The following is a 20,039-nucleotide window of genomic DNA, read 5'->3' on the forward strand; positions in this document are numbered from 1 at the left end:
TAACCCTACGGTACTACACATGTTGATAATTACTGATTAAAGATAAAAAATAAATTTTTATTGGAAATTCCTCTTTAAATGAGATGAATAGAGCAGGTTTTACTTATTCATTCAATGAGTTTCATGTATTCCATGATGACTATGGCTTATTTCTACATGACAGCATTTGATATCAATTCAATTTCCATGTTTTCATTTTTATAGATGTAGACATGGAGAAATCGTTCACAAAAACAGACAAAGGGCACGGGAAGAGGTTTTCTACAGCAAACCTTTGAACACCTTTTGATTTATATGCTGAAAACCTATTCTTTAAATATATTTTTATCTTTTTAAATAGTGTAGTTGATTTACAATGTTGTGTAAATTTCTGCTGTACAGCAAAGCGACTCGGTCATGCATATATATATATATTCTTTTTCTTGTACCATCTTCCATCATGTTCTATCCCAAGAGCCTGGAGAGAGTTCTCTGTGCTGTACAGTAGAACCTCATTATTTATCCATTCTACATATAATAGTTCACATCTACTAACCCCACACTCCTCATCCGTCCTTCTTCCTCCCCCCCTCCCCCCTGGCAACCACAAGTCCACTCTCCCTATCTGTAATCTGCTTCTGTTCTGTAGATAGAATAATTTGTGCCTTCTTTTAGATTCCACATATTAGTGATATCATATGGTATTTGTCTTTCTCTTTCTGACTGACTTCACTCAGTATGAGACTCTCTAGTTCCAGCCATGTTGCTGCAAATGGCATTATTTTGTCTTTTTTAGGGCTGAGTAGTATTCCATTGTGTATACTATGTACCACATCTTCTTTTTAAAGCCTATTGCTTTTTTTAAATGTAAGAATACTGACAAACTATTATATCCCCCTTCAATTTTCTTGAAAGCAAAGACTCCTTTGAATCTAAAAAAAAGATTTGATACTTGGTCATTATTTATTATTATTATTATTATTACTTATTCACTCTCTCAGTGTCCATCCAGTATTTCTCATTGTTCCTCCACCCCAGGTTTCAACTTCCAGGACAAAACAGCAGTTAAAGATTCAGGATGAGGGAGAAGGACACTCTCCCTAGAAGTAGGAGGAGGGCCTTGGAGAAAGAGAGCAGGTTGCATGGGGTGAGGATCTGGAAGTAAATTCCCTGAAAACAGTATTTCTCCACCTTTTTGCATGATTCCCCCTCTATGGAGACTTTTTAGCCATTTTCTCTTTCTTCTTCTTCTGCCTTTTTTTTTTTTTTTTTTTTTTGGTTTTTTGGTTTTTTGTTTTTTTTTAGGGCCGCACCCATGGCATACGGAGGTTCCCAGGCTAGGGGTCAAATCAGAGCTACAGCTTCCAGCCTACACCACAGCCACAGCAACGCAGGATCCGAGCCGTTCTGCGAACTACACCACAGCTCACGACGACACCAGATCCTTAACTCCCTGAGCGAGGCCAGGGATTGAACCCCCGTCCTCATGATACTAGTTGGGTTTGTTAACCACTGAGCCATGATGGGAATTCCCATTTTTTTCTTCTTAATCACCCCTCCATTAGGTTTCAATACCGCAGATACATATCATACCTGTTATGTACTGTGGCTCTTGGAGGGCTACAACCCACCCGCCGAGAACTGATTTTGGCCCCGTAGGGGGCAACAGCACTTCCATTGGGGATGGATGCCTTAGAAGCATCCTTGCGAGTGCCCGGGGGGAGGGGGGGCAGCTCTGTGACTCCCCGTGAGAAGCGTGTGCCCCTTCACAGCACCTGGTTCCAGCCTCCCCTCAGGGCATCCTGCGCTCCAGTCAGAAACTCCCTTTTTTTTTTTTTTTTTTTTTTTTTTTGTCTTTTTGCCTTTTCTAGGGCTGCTCCCACAGCATATGGAGGTTCCCAGGCTAGGGGTCTAATCAGAGCCATAGCCGCCAGCCTACACCAGAGCCACAGCAACTTGGGATCCTAACCGAGTCTGCAACCTACACCACAGCTCATGGCAATGCCGGGTCCTTAACCCACTGAGCAAGGGCAGGGACTGAACCCACAACCTCATGGTTCCTAGTCGGATTCGTTAACCACTGCGCCACGACGGGAACTCCAGGAACTCCCTTCTTTCCCTTTTTCATCTCCTCCAACCCCTCGCGTCCTGCTCTCCTGGCACTTCCTCAGATCTCAGCTGACACATCTCTCCCCCCACCCCACCCCCACCTGGTACCGCCCCTAGCACCCACCTGGACTCACACAAGACACTGAAATGACCAAGCCTTTTATCAGAGGCCACTGCCGGCTGGTGCTCTGTGAATGTAGAGACCCCTGCCCTTGCATCGTTAAATCTGAACACAGCTGGACACACAATAAGCATTAAGGAAGCAACCAATCCACCAATGATGCACCTTCTTCTCCCCAACCTGCTCCCCGACCTGGACTGGTTAGCTACTGAGGGGTGGCAAAGTATTCCCACATGTCATGGCTTAAAACAAGAACCGTGCATTTAACTCATGATTCTGCAAGGCAGTTGGGCAGTTCTTCTGGCTTCCTTTGAACATCTGTGGTCAGCTGGCGAGTTGACTGGGTCCTGGGTCTGGAAAGGGCCTCCTCTGGACAGTGCAGGTCAGCGCTGCATCATCTTCTCATCCAACAGGCCAACCCCGGACTTATCCTCCATGTGGTCACCACAGTGGTTTCCCAAGAAGAGGAAGGGAAGATGAACCCCAATGCACAGGCACCGGTCAAGTTGCGCGCCTCTTGTTTCTTATCGTCCCATTGGCCACTCCTGATTCAAGGAGTGGAGAAAGAGACTCCAGAAGTCCTATGGCCGTGCTTTGCAATCTAATCTAATCTCATCACCAGCACCAGGGAAAAGCTACCCTTTGTGCCTCCTTTTCCAATGTGTTTGTGTGGTTTCATTGAACGTTCCTTTCAGTTTGATCTTATCAAGGTCCCATCCCCTGGTTCCCACTCAAGGACTAGCCCCACTTCTCACTTCCTTCATGAGTCCCATCTCCTTGTATCTCTAAATTCTCAGGAGGTCCCATCAGGGGTCAGTGGAAATGAATCTGACTAGCAGCCATGAGGACGCAGGTTTGAGGCCTGGCCTCACTCAGTGGATTAAGGATCCAGCATTGCTGTGAGCTGTGGGGTAGGTCACAGATGCGGCTCATATCCTGCGTTGCTGTGGCTGTGGTATAGGCTGGCAGGTGCAGCTCTGATTCAACCCCCAGCCTGGGAATCTCCATATGCTGTGGGGTGCAGCCCTAAAAAGACCAAAAAAAAAAAAAAAAAAGGCTTTGGGTCTTTATAAATTCCCCCTCCTCTGCCGTCTGGAAGCCACGATGCACCCAGAGGTTTCAGCCCCCAGCACCCAAACTCCTCCGCAACTGGGAAACAATGGGAGGATGAAACCAGAACAATGGGCCTTACCTGAGTTCCCGGAGCTCTCCCGGGTCAATTTATTACTCACTTGACCGCTGAGTTTAGCAGGTTCTATTTGCAGACAGGGCAGGCTGATTTCTCCAGCATCGAGCTTAGCAAGATCTTGGATCTTGTTTCCCAACTTGTCTGCCTGTCCCTCCAGGGATTCGACGGGTCTGGCCTTGAAAGGCGCCCTCACTTAACCAGCACCTACCTTCTTGCAAGACTTGTTGCTACTGGAGACATTTTTTTTTTTTTTCCTCTTGTGCTGGTCCTTAAGTTGACTAATGTGAAACAAGAGCCCAATGTCGGTTCGGAACCGTGTTCCTAACTTGTTGGGGTGTCCATCCCTGGGGAGAGTTCCTGAGTCCCCCCATATCTGAATCCCAATGTTTTTGTAGTTAAAAATTAAATGCATTGGAGTTCCCACTGTGGTTCATTGGTAACAAACCCGACTAGAATCCAAGAGGCTGCGGGTTCGATCCCTGGCCCCACTCAGTGGGTTAAAGATCTGGCGTTGCTGTGGAGCTGCAGTGTAGGTGTAGGTCTCAGATGCGGCTCGGATCCAGTGCCACTGTGGCTGTGGCTGTGGCGTAGGCTGGCAGGTGCAGTTCTGATTCGACTCCTAGCCTGGAAACCTCCACATGCCTCAGGTATGGCCCTAAAAAGCAAAAAAAAAAAAAAAAAAAGAAAGAGAAAAAGAAAGAAAATAAAATAATAATAATAAAAAAATCAAATGTGTTGATAAAGGTAGGGTTGCATCATCTTTCACACCGTGACAATCTTGAGTCATCTGGAGTCACTTGAGTCACATGAGCCCTGTAATTATTGTGGTTTATTGGTTCACTTGCCCCACTGTCTCTCAGTGCCTGCTACATAGGACATGCTTGATAAATGCTTGCGGAATGAATAAAACGATGACAAGTTCAGGCAAGGACCATAAAGACTTTATAAAAAGAAAACACAGGATGTCATGTTACAACCCCGGAGGAAGTTTACACAGAGTGATGGGGAGGTGATGTCTCAACTTTAAGGGCTAAGGCTGAGTCAGGAAAGGGAACAGCAGGTGCAAAGGCCAGCAGAGGCTGTGTTATGATGTGATTCCTTTTCTGTTATGATGAGTCCTACTCATCTGATGTCACAGCATTTAAGCTGTGTTAAGCAGTTCAAAATGGAGTCACAGTGGCCAAAGTGAATGCCCACATTGGTTGTTTTGAAACGTTCACTGCAGGGCTGGGAGCATCTTAGAGGGACAGAAAAGAAATGTGACGGGAAGGGAGTTCCCCTTGTGGCTCAGCGGGTTAAGGACCCGACTGTGTCTCCATGAGGAGGCAGGTTCGATCCCTGGCCTCTTTCAGTGGGGGTTAATGATCTGACGTTGCCTTGAGCTGCCGGGGTAGGTTGCAGATGCAGCTTGGATGCGGTGTTGCTGTGGCTGTGGTGTAGACCAGCAGCTGCAGCTCCAGTGGACCCCTAGCCTGGGAACTTCACATGCCGCAGGGTCCATGGTAAAAATAAAAAATAAAAATAAAAGAGGAAAAGAAAAAGGAATGTGATGGACTAGAACAGGAGCCACTGTGACTCCATTTTGAACTGCTTACCTTGCCCTGGGAACTGTTACTTAGAAAGAGCCCACTGAGCCACATGACTTGAAGTCTCTGCTGGAGGACCCAACGCCTGGCTCCTGGGTGCTGCTCCGCACGGAGGCTGCCGTGGCCCTGTTGGAGCAGAAGGCAGCGGAAACCCGAAGCTGGCTGGGAGACAGCTGCTCTTGGGCTGAGATGCCTCCTTCCAGGACTTCTTGGGGTGGTTCCACACCCTCTTTTCCCTGCTTTAACCTGTGCTGTGTGCTAATCATGGGCAATAAACCAAGGAATTTGAGTGTTGATCACTGGCTACATTTCATGTATCTCCAATCCCATGTTTGTTTGTTTGTTTGTTTGTTTTTTGCTTTTTAGGGCTGCACCCACAGCATGTGGATTTAGGGGTGAATCAGACTTACAGCTGAGGCCTACGCCACAGTCACAGCCACAGCAAGCGAGATCTGAGCTGTGTCTGTGACCACAGTTCATGGCAATGCTGGATCCCCCACCCACTGAGCAAGGCCAGGGATCAAACCCACTCCTCATGGATAATAAGTTTCCTTCCATTGCACCACAATGGGAACTCCTCCAATCCCATGATTCTTTTTTCGGGGGGGGGGGCTCCCCTCGGCATATGAAGTTCCCAGACCAGGGACCAGGATCAGAGGCAACACCGGATCCTTAACACACTGTGCGGGGCTGGGGATTGAAGCTGCACCCCAGCGCTCCCGGGTTCCTGCTGCCCCACAGCGGGAATTCCATCCAATCCCGTGATTCTTACCACCCTGACTGCAGGGCCCTGTGGCAAAGACAGAGTTTGGTAGGTGGAGGGAAAGAAGGAAGGCAGAGCTAGAAGGAGGTCGTGGAGGGAGGAAGGAGGGGCGAGGAGAGGCTGGAACACGCAGGGCCTTGCATCTTGGGCGCCATGGAAAGGATTAGGGTTTTAAGGAAGGGTGTGGAAGGGTCCCCTGGATACTGGAAGCATCTCCCCTGAATGAAGCTCTGCCTCTAGAATGGGCTATTTCATTCTCCTCTGATAACCCGTAGCCCCTACACCTGGCTGGCCCTCAGGAGCATTTTTTTTTTTTTCCTGTCTTTTCGTCTTTTCTAGGGCCACACCTGCGGCATATGGAGGTTCCCAGGCTAGGGGTCGAATTGGAGCTGTAGCTGCCAAGCCTGCAACAGAGCCATAGCAACACAGGATCCAAGCTGCGTCTGCGACCTTACACCACAGCTCACGGCAACACCGGATCCTTCACCCACTGAGCAAGGCCAGGGACCGAACCCGCAACCTCATGATTCTTAAACGGATTTGTTAACCACTGAGCCACGACAGGAAGTCCGTTGTTGTTTTTTGTTTTATTGCTTTTTCATTTTGTATTTGTTTATACTCGCTTTGTATTGAAGAGAATCTTTTTTACATTTTTAAATGATTTTAATGTTTTCCATTACAGCTGGTTTTACAGTGTTCTGTCAATTCTCTACTGGACAGCAAAGTGACCTAGACACACCTACATGCATACATTCTTTTTCTCACATTATCCTCCATCCCGCTCCATTGTAAGTGACTAGATAGAGTTCCTGGTGCTGTATGATTTTCATTTTTTAAAGTTTTACTGACGTAGAGGTGATTTACAAGGTTGTGGCCATTTCTGCTGTATACTCATAGATGATCACAGAATATTGGATAGAGTTCCCTGTGCTATATCGCAGGTCCCCACTGGCCAATCATTCCCTGCCCCTCAGTGTGCATGTGCCAATCCCAAACCCCCAGTCCATACCCATCCACCACCTGTCCTCTTTGGTAGCCCTAAGTTTGTTTTCAAATCTGTGAGTCTGTTTCTGTTCTGCAAATAAGTTCGCTTGTATTCCTTTTTTTAGATTCCACGTGTAAGTACAACATGGATGGACCTAGAGATGATCATACTAAGTGAAGATGGTCAGACCGTGAATGACAAACATCTTATGATATCACGTGTGGAGCTGTGACCCCAATTCGACCCCTAGCTTGGGAACGTCCATGTGCCACAGGTGCGGCTGCAAAAAGAAAAAAACAAAATAAATAATGTCCAGCTTGGAGAGGCAATGTTTACATAGTCTGTTCCACAGGCCTTTTCTTTCCCCCAGATATTCTAAAGTCTACTCTGGTATCAACTCTAGTGAGCCAGAGCTCTCTAACTGGACAGTGTTGTTTTGGCCTTATTTGTTTTGGAATTTCCCTTTGGTCATTGGTTGGCATCAAGGGACCCTGGAGCAGTAGCCCCAAAGCCAAGTCCCAAGCATTCACAGAGATCCCACTGAGGATGCCCATTTATCCCACTGAGGATGCTCATTTATCCCACTGAAGATGCTCAGGGATCCTACTGAGGATGCCCATATATCCCACTGAGGATGCCCGTATATCCCACTGAGGATGCCCAGATATCCCACTGAAGATGCTCTGAGATCCCAATGAGGATGCTTGGAGATCCTACTGAGGATGCTCAGGGCAAGCTTCCTGCATCTCTGTGTCAGAAGAGCTGTGTCTCTCTTGAGTAGGAGCCTGGCTGTGATTTTTATGGGACCTGAATCGTATTTCAATCCTTCTGAGGACTCTGGGGAAGTCAATTTGTAGCCCACTTTCAGTACCTGTGTGAGACAAAATTTATACATCTGTCGGCTCTTTTGAAAAAACTCATGTTCCATCTCCCCAGAGCATGTATTTTTGCCTTTTTGTGTTGATGGAGTGTTATTAGCCATCTCAATTCTTTTTGTGGAACAGGAGGATACAAAAAAGTAAAGCAGAATAAAATCATATACCCTGCCCACGAGAGGCATTTTAGTCATGACCCATCCATGCCACGCCTTCCTCCCCCCTCAAAAAAAAAAAAAAAAAAGAGAAAGTAAAAAAGCCTAAGATGAAAATTTAGTTAGACTCTGCTTTGGACCTCATAAAGTTTCTGATATGACGCAAAAATATTCCCTGGGCGGTAGAGCAAACATTATTAAAATGACTCCACACAGCGTGGCGGATGATCTGAAAGCATTCCAGTTTCTTTCTCTCTGGCCCGTCTTGAATTTATAAAAGCCAGAAGGCCAGCTATTCTATTTCCCACCCCCCTCTTGCAAGTAGACCAAGTTCTAGTGTTGCCAAATTTAACAAATAAAAATAGAGGACTCCCAGTTAAATCTTAATTTCCCATAGGACACATGTACCACAACAACAACAACAAAAATCAATCTGCTGTTTACCAGAAATTCAAATTTAACTGGGCATCCTGCATGTTATCTGGAAATCCTACCCAGCTCTTATTATGAGACAAACATATTTGGGAACAATTCTATTTTGGATGAAAAGATAGAAGGAGTTCTCCTGCGGCTCAGTGGGTTAAGGATCTAGTGTCACTGCAGCAGCTTGGGTCACTGCTGTGGTGCAGGTTCGGTCCCTGGCCTGGGAAATCCTCATGCCGTGGGTGCTGCGTAAATAAGTAAATAAAATTAAAACATAGAGACATCCAGGAGTTCTCGTGTGAGTCAGTGCGTTAAGGATCTGGCACTGTCACGGCTGTGGCTCAGGTTGCTGCTGCGGTGTGGGTTGGATCCCTGGCCCAAGAACTTCTGCATGCTGTGAGAATAACCAAAAGAAAAAAAGAAAAAGAAAAAAAAAAGAAAAAGAAAAAAGAAAATAAAAAGAAAAAAGAAAAAAAAAAGAGAGAGAGAAACTGCTAAAGAAAAGACCTATCTTTTTTCCTACCATGAATGAAGTTGTGATGCCTGATGTTCTAGCACCTACTTTGATTTTAATTTTTTGTTAAACAAAACTGAAAGCCAACATACCAAGGAAGACAGAGCACAAAGAGAAACCGCAGGTCCTTGAAGATATCCTTCAATCAATACTCTATTGCTGGAGTTCCCATCGTGGCGCAGTGGAAACGAATCTGACTAGGAACCATGAGGTGGCAGGTTCGATCCCCGGCCTGGCTCAGTGGGTTAAGGATCCAGTGTTCCCATGAGCTGTGGTGTAGGTCACACACACAGCTTGGATCCCATGTTGCTGTGGCTCTGGCATAGGCTGGTGGCTACAGCTCCAATTAGACCCCTCGCCTGGGAACCTCCATGTGCCACAGGTGCAGCCCTAAAAATTAGGAAAAAGAAAATTCTATTGTTGAAACAAGGTATTCTAGATAAGCACTGGTGGTGGTGGTGTTTTTGGGGTTGTCTTTGGTTTTGTTTTTCCTTTTTTTATGGAAGTACAGTTGGTTTACAATGCTGTGTTAATTTCAGGTGTACAGCAAAGTGATTCAGTTTTTAATTTTTTTTCAGATTCTTTCCATTATAGGTTATTACAAGATATTGAATATAGTTCTCTGTGCTTAGACAGTAGGTCCCTATTGCCCATATATTTTATAGATAGTAGTGTGTATCTGTTAATTCCAAACTACTAATTTACTCCTCCTCACCTCCTCCTTTGGTTACCTTGAGTTTCCTATGAGTCTATTTGTGTTTTGTAAATATGTTCTCGTTTCATTTTTTTAGATCCCACTTATAAATGATATCATATGATATCTGTCTTTCTCTTACTTCACTCGGTATGATAATCTATAGGTCCAGCCATGTTGCTGCAAATGGGATTATTTCATTCTTTTTTACGGCTGAGTAATAGCCCATTTTGCGTATACACACACACACACACCACATCTTTTTTATCCATTCCTCTATTGAGAGACATTTAGGTTGCTTCCATGCCTTAGCTACTGTAAACAATGCTGCTATGAATATTGGGGTGCTTGTATCTTTTCAAATGAGAGTTTTCATCTTTTCCAGATATATGCCCAGGAGTGGGATTGCTGGATCATATGGTAACTCAGTGGTAGTGGGTTTTTGTTGTTGTTGTTGTTTATAATGTCATTTTTTTTGACCTACACCATGCAGAAGTTCCTGGGCCACAGATCGAACACAAGCCACAGCAGTGACAACATCAGATCCTCAACCTGCAAGGCCACCAGGGAACTCCTACAATGTCATTTCTGCTACTATATATTCAAAAGCCTAAGGTTTTGAAGAAAAAGATCACTCTTCATCAATGGCACCTAGGGCAGCCCCCAAATGGGAAATAAGCCAGTTTAATAAATGTAAAATGTATCAGAAATAAGGAACTGAGGCACCAGGGCAACCACATCCTCAAGCAATAGTGATGGGGAATTTTTATGTGCTGACTGGGGCAAGGGGAGAAGGGATATATATATATATAAACAAAAGCACAAGTTCTAGAGCCAACTTGCCTGGTTTCAAATCCAGTTCCATCATTTACTGGCTAGACGGCTGAATGAATTACAAAATCCCCATTGGCCCTGATTTCCTCATTAAAAATGAGGATAAAAACAGGATATGACGGAGTTGTCATAAGGGCAGGATAAGTTAATACAAGTAAGGCAATTAGAAACACAAGTATCAGTTGGTGATCATGGGTGGCACAGAGGCAGCTCTCTCGCACATGCTGAGGCCACTCTTCCGTCTCCTCTTTATGGGACTTTTCCTCCCCCAAACCTCTTTGACCGGTTTTGAATGGCTGAGCTGCTCTTGTTAGGTAAATCCATGGCTTTCCCACATGCTACCTGCTATGCTTTATGGCAAGACAACTTTAACTGTCCGTCTTCTCCAGAAGAATGGAAGGTTTTTAAGGGCATTTCTAATATGTCTATCTTGTTCATCTCTTCTTGCATCTAATAGCAACATCATGATGAAAGGGAGAAAGGGACCAGGCCGTCAACATCTGGAATGGGCTTTGAAGGTGGGCAGCTCTGCTGGGATGAATCCTAAGGAAAGCACAGGGCAAGGAGAGAGACTAGCAGCAGGTGAGACCCAGTGTCAGGCAACTGGAGAACAAGACCGTAAATGTAGGCTAAGGTTCCATCCTGGAGCAATATCCTTGCCTGGCTAAGAGTTGGGTAAGTTGCTAAGCAAGGAGCCCTGACAGCCTTTGGCTGTAGGAAGGTGCTCAGGGTTAGGAAGGACAGGCTGGCTGTGGGAGACTGGGAGGCAGGAGGTTGAGAATGACAGTCTGAAAGGCTAAGTGTGGAAGGCTGAAGTGGGCTGGCAGCAGGATAGGGGAGATGGTTACAAGAAATCATCGTGGTTGAAAAAAATCAATAGAATGTGGCCACCCAGTTGAGGAGGACAGGAAAAAGTAGGGAGGGGTTCCCATTGTGGTTAGTGGGGTTAAGAACCTGACATAGTGTCTGTGAGGATGTGGGTTCGGTCCCTGGTCCTGCTCAGTGGGTTAAGGATCTGGCTGCAGCTCTGATTTGACCCCTAGTGTGGGATCTTCCACATGCCACAGAGGCAGCCATTAAAAAAAACAAAAAACCTAAAGTCCAGGACCTGATGGCTTCATGCTAAACATTCAGAGAAGAGTTAACATCTCTTCTTTTGAAACTTTTCCAGAAAATTGCAGAGGAAAGAACACTCCCAAGCTCATTCTATGAAGCCATTACCCTGACACCAAAACCAGACAAAGATACCACGAAAAAAGAAAATTATAGGCCAATATCACTGATGAACATAGATGCAAAAATCCTCAACAAAATATTAGCGAACCACATACAAATATACATTAAAAAGATCATACACCATGATCAAGTAGGATTTATCCCAGTGATACAAGGATTCTTCAATATCTGCAACGCTATCAATGTGATACACCACATCAACAAACTGAAAAATAAAAACCGTATGATCATTTCAACAGATCCAGAAAAAACTTTAGACAAAATCCAACCCACATTCCTGATAAAAACTCTCCAGAGTTCCCATCGTGGCTCAGTGGTTGACGAATCTGACTAGGAACCATGAGGTTGCAGGTTCGATCCCTGGCCTTGCTCAGTGGGTTGACAATCCCATGTTGCCGTGAGCTGTGGCGTAGGTCGCAGACGCAGCTCGGATCCTGCATTGCTGTGGCTCTGGTGTAGGCTGGCAGCTGCAGCTCCGATTGGACCCCTAGCCTGGGAACCTCCATATGCCACGGGAGCGGCCCTAGAAAAGGCAAAAAGACAAAAAACAAAAACAAAAACAAAACTCTCCATTGAGTGGGCATGGAGGGGAACTACCTCATTTATGATGAACCCATAGCTAACATCATTCTCAATGGTGAAAAACTGAAAGCATTTCCACTAAGATCAGGAACAAGACAAGGATGTCCTCTTTCACCAATGTTTTTCAACTTAGTCCTGGAACTCCTAGCCATGGCAATCAGAGAAGAAAAGGAAATAAAAGGAATCTAAATTGGAAAGGAAGAAGTAAAACTATTACTGTTTGCAGATGACATGATATTATACCTAGAAAATCCTAAAGACACTACCAGAAAACTATTAGAGCTCATCAATGAATTTGGTAAATTCGCAGGATACAAAATTAATACACAGAAATCTATTCCATTTCTATATACTAACAATGAAAGAACAGGAAGAGAAACCAGAGAAACAGTCCCACTTACCACTGCATCAAAAAGAATAAAATACCTAGGAATAAATTCTACCTAAAGAGACAACATACCTATCTCTGAAAACTGTAAGACACTGATGAAAAAAATCAAAGAAGACACAAATAGATGGAAAAAGATACCATGCTCTTGGATGGGAAGAATCGATTTAGTCAAAATGACAATACTACCTAAGGCAATCTACAGATACAATGCAATCTCTATCAAATTACCAAAGACATTCTTTACAGAACTAGAACAAATATTTTAAAATTTGTATGGAAACACGCAAGACTTTGAATAGCCAAGGCAATATTGAAAAGAAAAAGGGGAACTGGAGAAACCAGGCTCCCTGACTTCAGACTCTACTACAAAGCTACAGTCATCAGAACTGTATGGTACTGGCACAAAACAGAAACACAGATCAATGGAATAGGATAGAAAGCCCAGAAATGAACCCAAACACCTATACTCAATTAATCTATGACAAAGGAGGCAAGAACATACAGTGAAGGAAAGATAGTGTCTTTAATAAATGGTGCTAGGGAAACTGGACAACTGCATGTAAGAGAGTGAAATTAGAACATTGTCTAACACCATACACAAAAAAGAACTCAAAATGGATTAAAGACATAAATGTAAGGCCAGACACTATAAAACTCCTAGAGGAAAATACAGGCAGGATGCTCTTTGACATAAATCACAGCAACATCTTGTTTGATCCACCTCTGAGAATAAAGATGATAAAGATACAAATAAACCAATGGGACCCAATTAAACTCCAAAGCTTCTGCACAGTAAAGGAAACCATTAAAAAAATGAAAAGACAACTCACAGAATGGGAGATAATTTGTGCAAATGACTCAACCAACAAAGGTTTAATCTCCAAAATATAAAATCATACAACCCAACAATGACAACAACAAAAAACCCAAACAACCCAATTGAAAAATGGACAGAAGACTTAAATAGACATTTCTCCAAAGATGACATACAGATGGCCAGCAGGCACATGAAAAAATGCTCAACGTCACTAATTATTAGCGAAATGCAAATCAAAACTATTATGAGGTTACCCCCTCACACGAGTCAGAATGGCCATCATTAACAAGTCAACAAATAACAAATGCTGGAGAGGGTGTGGAGAAAAGGGAGCCCTCCTACACTGTTGGTGGGCATGTAAATTGGTACAATCACTATGGAAAACAGTAACTACATATAGAAAACTAAATACAGAACTACCATATGACCCAGCAATCCCATTCCTGGACATATATCTACACAAAAATTTCATTGAAAAAGATATATGCACCCGTATGTTCATCACAGCACTATTCACAATAGCCAAGACATGGAAACAACCTAAATGCCCATTGATGGATGAATGGATTAGGAAGATGTGGTATATACACACAGTAGAATACTACTCAGCCATAAAAAAGAACAAAACAATGCCATTTGCAACACCATGGATGGAACTAGACTCTCGTACTGAGTGAAGTAACTCAGAAAGAGAAAGACAGACACCATAGGATATCACTTATATGTGGAGTCTAAAATACGGCACAAATGATCTACCTACAAAACAGAAAAATCATGGACATGGAGAACAGACTCATGTTTGCCAGGGGCCGGGGGTGAGGGACTGGGATGGACTGGGAATCTGGGGTTAGGAATCGAAAGCTCTTGCATTTGGAGGGGATGGACAATGAGATCCTGCTGTACAGCACAGGAAACTATATATCATAGCGCTTGTGATAGAACATGATGGAGGATAATATGAGAAAAAGAATGCATATATATATATGACTGGGTCACTTGGCTGTAGAGCAAAAATTGACAGACCATTGTAAATCAATCATAATAAAAATGTTTTCAAAATGAAAAAAAAAAATTGAGTAAAAAAGGCAGAGCTCTGAGGGTTCTGAGTGGAATAGTGGTTCACTGGCAAAGAAGGCAGAGCTTACTTAGAGCTACTTAGGAGAGGGAAGAGATGAATTTGGTAATAGAAATGTTGACTCTGAGGAGTTCCCGTCGTGGCGAAGTGGTTAACGAATCTGACTAGGAACCATGAGGTTGCGGGTTCGGTCCCTGCCCTTGCTCAGTGGGTTAACGATCCGGCGTTGCCATGAGCTGTGGTGTAGGTTGCAGACGTGGCTTGGATCCCGCGTTGCTGTGGCTCTGGCGTAGGCTGGTGGCTACGGCTCCGATTAGATCCCCCTAGCCTGGGAATTTCCATATGCCGCGGGAGTGGCCCAAGAAATAGCAAAAAGACAAAAAAAAAAAAAAAGAAATGTTGACTCTGAGGAGCTAGTGAATCACCAAAGAGGAGAGAGAAGACAGGCACCTGGAAAAGCAGAATGGAAGACACAGACTTTGTTGTTGTTGCTGTCTTTTTAGGGCTGCACCTGCGGCATATGGACATTCCCAGGCTAGGGGTTGAATTGGAGCTACAGCTGCCAGCTTATACCACAGCCACAGCAATGCGAGATCTGAGCCACATCTGTGACTTTGTTAACTGCTGAGCCATTATGGGAACTCCACCAACCTAAAGCTCATGGCAACACTGTATCCTTAATCCACTGAGTGAGGCCAGGGATCGAACCTGTGTACTCATGGGTTTGTTACTGCTGAGCCACAGCTGGAACTCCAGGAGACACAGCCTTTGAGATAAGCTTTGGGGGTCAAAAGCCTATGGTGAGAACAATCAGAAGATCAATAAGGAGATAGAAACTGCACCTGCCAGACATATACAGAACATTCCACTCAACAGCCAAGTACACATTTTTCTCAAGTGCACATGACACAGTCTCTAGGAGAGGTTTTATGTTAGGCTCCCACAGTAGTCTTAATAAATTCAAAGAGATTGAAATAATACAAATTATCTTTTCCTATCACACCAGAAGGAGACTAGAAACCAAAAGAAGATGGAAAATTGGTAAATTTATAAATATGTGGAAAATAAACAACAAACTCTTAACAAGTGGGGCACAGAAGAAATCAAAAGGGAAATTAGAAAATACCTTGAGACAAATGAAAATAAAAAAAATAACATACCGAAACTTACAGGATGCTGCAAAATAAGTGCTAAGAGGGAAATCTGTAACTGTAAAAGTGTACATTAAAAATAAAAAATCTCAAATCAACAACCTAAATTTCTTTTTTTTTTTTTTTTTTTGTCTTTTTAGGGCTGCACCTGCAGCATATGGAAATTCCCAGGCTGGGATCTAATCGGGAGCTGTAGCCTCCAGCCTACGCCAGAAACGAGCAACATGGGATCTGAGTCAAGTCTGCGACCTGTACCACAGCTCATGGCAATGCCTTAACCCACTGAGCAAGGCCAGGGATTGAACCCACGTCCTCAGGGATGCTAGTCGGATTTGTTAACTGCTGAGCCATTATGGGAACTCCACCAACCTAAATTTAGCATCTTGAGCTAGAAAAAGAACAAACACCAAAGCTAGTGGAAGTAAGGAAATAAGGATTAGAACAGAGATGAATGAAACAGAAGGAAAAAATAAACAAAACCAAAAGCCCATTCTTCAAAAAGATCAACCAAATTGACAAACTTTTAGCTGCACTGACAAAAAAAGAGAGAGGACTCAAATTAGTAACATCAGAAATCAAAGTGGGGACATGACTGCTGATTTAACAGAAATCAAAAGGATTAAAAGGGAGTGCTATGAACAATTACACACCAACAAACTGGATAACCTAGATGAAATGAACAAATTCCTAGAAACACAGAAACTGCTAAGACTGAATTATGAAGAAGCAAAAACTATGAATTGACTCGTAACTGGTAAGGCGGTTCAATCAGTAATTAAAAACCTCTCAACTAAGAAAAATCTGGACCAGATGGCTTCAAGGGTGAATCCTACCAAACATTTAAAGGAGAATTAACACTAATCCTCAAATTCTTCCAGAAAATTGAAGAGGAGGGGGCATTTCCTAACTCATTCTATGAGGCCAGCATCACCCTGTTACTGAAGTAGACAAAAACCACCACCAAAAACTACAGACCAATATCCCTCATCAACACTGATGCACAAGTCCTCAACAAAATACCAGCAAACCAAATTCAACAGCGTATTAAAGGAATTATAGGAGTTCCTGTCATGGCACAGTGGCTAACGAATCTGACTAGGAACCATGAGGTTGAAGGTTCAATCCCTGGCCTTGCTCAGTGGGTTAAGGACCCAGCATTGCCCTGAGTTGTGGAGTAGGTTGCAGATGCAGTTTGGATCCTGCGTGGCTGTGGCGCTGGCCTATTTGGATCTTGCGTGGCTGTGGCGCTGGCATAGGCCAGTGGCTACAGCTCTGATTAGACCTGTAGCCTGGGAACCTCCATATGCCATGGGAAACGGCCCTAGAAAAGGCAAAAAGACAAAAATAAATAAATAAATAAATAAAAGGATTATACACCATGGAGTTCCTGTCGTGGCTCAGTGGTTAACGAACCTGACTAGTATCCATGGGAATGCGGGTTTGATTCCTGGCCTGGGAATTTCCGCGTGCTTGGGTGCAGTGAAAAAAAAATCAATAAAGAAGCCTTTAATAAGTAAATGGTAATACATCCCAAATTCCTGGTTTGTAAGGCTTTATACTGTCAAGCTGTCATTACCACTCAACATCTACAGATTCAAAGCAACACCTATCAAAAATCCCAAGCATTTTTTGCAGAAATAGAAAAATCCATCTTAAAATTCATACGGAATCTCAAGGAACCCCAAATAGCCCAAAACCATCTTGACAAAAACAGTTGGAGGACTCATGTTTCCTGATTTAGAAACTTCCTACACTGCTCCAAGAATCAAAACAGTGTGGTACTGGCACAAAGAAAAACAAATAGACCAGTGGAATAGAATAGAAAGCCCAGAAATAAACTCTCCCCTGCATTAATGATCAAATTATTTTTGACAAGGATGCCCAAACTACTTAATGGGGAAAGAACAGTCTCAGCAAATTGTGCTAGGAAAACCAGATACACACATGCAAAAGAATGAAATTGGACCTTTACCCAATAGCATATATAAAAATTAACTCAAAATGGATCAAAGGCCTCAATGTAAGATCTAAAATTATAAATATACAGATGACCAACAAATATTGGAAAAGATGCCCAACATCACCAATCGTTAGGGAAATGCAAAACAAAATTACAATGAGATACCACTTCACAGCCAATTAGGATACCTATTAGAAAAAAAAAAGCAACAAGTGTGATGAGGAAGTAAAGAAATTAGAATCCTTGAACATTATTGAGGGGAATGTGAAATGGTGCCGTCACTATGGAAAACAATATGATGGTTCCTCAAAAACTTAAAAAATAGAATCACCATATCATCCAGCAGTTCAGTTTTGGGGTATATACTGAAAAGACCTAAAAGCAGGAAGTCAAACAAATGTTTCTAGACCAATGTTCACAGCAGCATTATTCACAGTAGCCAGTGGTTGGAAACACCCAGATGTCCACTGATGGATGAGTGAATAACAAAAATGTGGTATACACATACAGTGAAATATTATTTAGCCTCAAAAAAGGAATGAAAATCTGGGGCTACATGGATGTTTGAAGACATTATATAAAGTCTAAGCCAGAGACAAAGAATATCGTATGATTCCATCTCTAGGAGGCACCTAGAATAAGCAAATGCATCGAGTCAGAGAGTAATGTGATGGTTACTGGGGGCTGATCATGGAAATATGGAGTTAGTGTTTGATGGGTAAAGAATTTAATTTGGGAATATGAAAAAGTTTGGAGATGGATAGTGGTGATGGTTGCACAACAATGCAAATATACTGAATGCTACTGAACTATACACTTTAAAAATGGTTACAGGAATTCTTGTTGTGGCTCAATGGTTTAAGAACCGGACTGTTATCCGTGAGGATGCAGGTTCAATCCCTGGCCTCACTCAGTGGGTTAAAGGATCTGGTGGGGTTTTTTTTGTTTGTTCTTGTCTTTCTGTCATTTTTCTTGGGTGACTCCCGCGGCATATGGAGGTTCCCAGGCTAGGGGTCGAATTGGAGCTGTAGTTACCAGCCTACACCACAGCAACGCCAGATCTGGCCCCCATCTGCAACCCACAGCACAGCTCATACAAAGTATGTTCAGATCCTTAACCCACTGAGTGAGGCCAGGGATCAAACCTGTGTCCTCATAGATACTAGTCAGATTCATTTCTGCTGAGCCATGCCAGGAACTCCTCCGGCCTTCTAAGGAAGGACACTTGTGATTCCATCCAGCCCATATGGATGCTCATGAATAATCTCCCATCTCAAGACCTTAGGCATGTGTGCAAAGCCCCTTCTGCCATGTAAGTGAATACATTCACAGTTCGGAGGATCAGGAATGGACATTTTAGAGGGCCACCACCCAGCCTGCCACAATGACCAAGGTGAAGGACCTGGACTTAAGCAGGCTAGTCTGGCCAGGGCAGAAGTGGGAGTAGAGCAGAGTGCCAACATCTGGTCAAGGTATCAATGGCAAGGCCAGGTGCTGCAAACAAGAGCTCACGGGAATAAATCCCAAAACTGATGCAGGGGCAGGAACTGAGTCTGCCTGACAAGGGGTGAGCCAGGGTCAAGGTCGGGTTCAGAACCTTAGGTTTCAGCAGACACAGAGGTGGACTGCAATCCATCCAGAGGAGCAAAGGATAAATGGCAGAGGACCAACACACGGGGCGACTGGCAACTGAAATTTATTTCAACAACAGGCCAACAGGAACAGGAACTGGAACAGACACCCCAGGAACTGAGGTCTCTCGGCCAAGGGCAGGGGTACTGGAAGCAGAGGCTTAACCACCGCCTGGGAAACTCAGAGACTCAGCTCCAGAGAGGGTGGTGGCTTTGGCTCTGGATCCGCACGCATCTTGAACAGATCAATAAGTAATTTCTTTCAAACCTGAGGGGAGGAAACACACAAATGCCGTGAAGAGATTCTCATGGGTCGGGACAGAGAAAAGAGAGGTGGGAGAATGTGACCCCCGGACCCCAGTGACCAGCCTCGGAGGCACCGGCCACTGCCACCAGCACCCCTCCTCCCGCCCCCATGACTGCAGCTTGACCTCCGAAGATGAGATTTCACAAGGAAGCAAGAGGCTGAACGAGACTATGTTTATGGAAGGTTTTAAATAGATTAAGAACGATTATGATGGTTTATGCGCTCTCTGCAATAAACCCAAAAGTCTATCCCTTAAATGCTGAACCTTGACTGAATCAGACAGTTCCCCCCCCCTCACCTCCCGCCCCCCAACACATAAGTACCGGTATCACCAAGTGGCCAGGCAGAAAGTTGGGGGGTGGGGGGGAAGGCCCCTTAACATAAAGTGCTCAATACACTGTTGCTTTACAAAAACCGCAATGAACTCTGTGGAGTTCCTGTCGTGGCTCAGCAGTAAGGAACCCGACTAGTATCCATGAGGATGTGGGCTCAATCCCTGACCTTGCTCAGGGGGTTAAGGATCCGGTGTTTCGGTGAGCTGTGGTCTAGGCTGCAGATTCGGCTTGGATCTAGTATTGCTGTGGCTGTGGTGCAGGCCAGCAGCTGCAGCTCCAATTCAACCTGTAGCCTGGGAACTTTCATATGCTGTGGTAAGGCTCTAA

General features: G+C 44.1%; 1 protein-coding gene across 4 annotated transcripts in view; it reads right to left on the bottom strand.

The window, feature by feature from the left end:
* Window positions 1-19,119: 19,119 nt before the first annotated feature.
* Window positions 19,120-20,039, bottom strand: part of LOC110255326 (leucine carboxyl methyltransferase 1) — a 45,061-nt gene continuing 44,141 nt past the window's right edge. For all 4 annotated transcript variants that reach the window (XR_014840439.1, XM_085017170.1, XM_021086455.2 and 1 more), the window contains one exon: window positions 19,120-19,338. Coding sequence is in view for 3 of the 4 variants with exons in the window: in XM_085017170.1 (XP_084873296.1) it covers window positions 19,316-19,338 (23 nt within the window). In the remaining variant the exon portion in view is untranslated. The remainder of the gene's footprint in view (window positions 19,339-20,039) is intronic.

Source organism: Sus scrofa, chromosome 3 (assembly GCF_054392235.1).
Source record: "Sus scrofa isolate SSC_HxYL_T2T_F1_AM1 chromosome 3, Sscrofa_HxYL_maternal_Yorkshire_Landrace_v2.0, whole genome shotgun sequence".
In the NCBI taxonomy this organism is placed as follows: Eukaryota; Metazoa; Chordata; class Mammalia; order Artiodactyla; family Suidae; genus Sus; species Sus scrofa.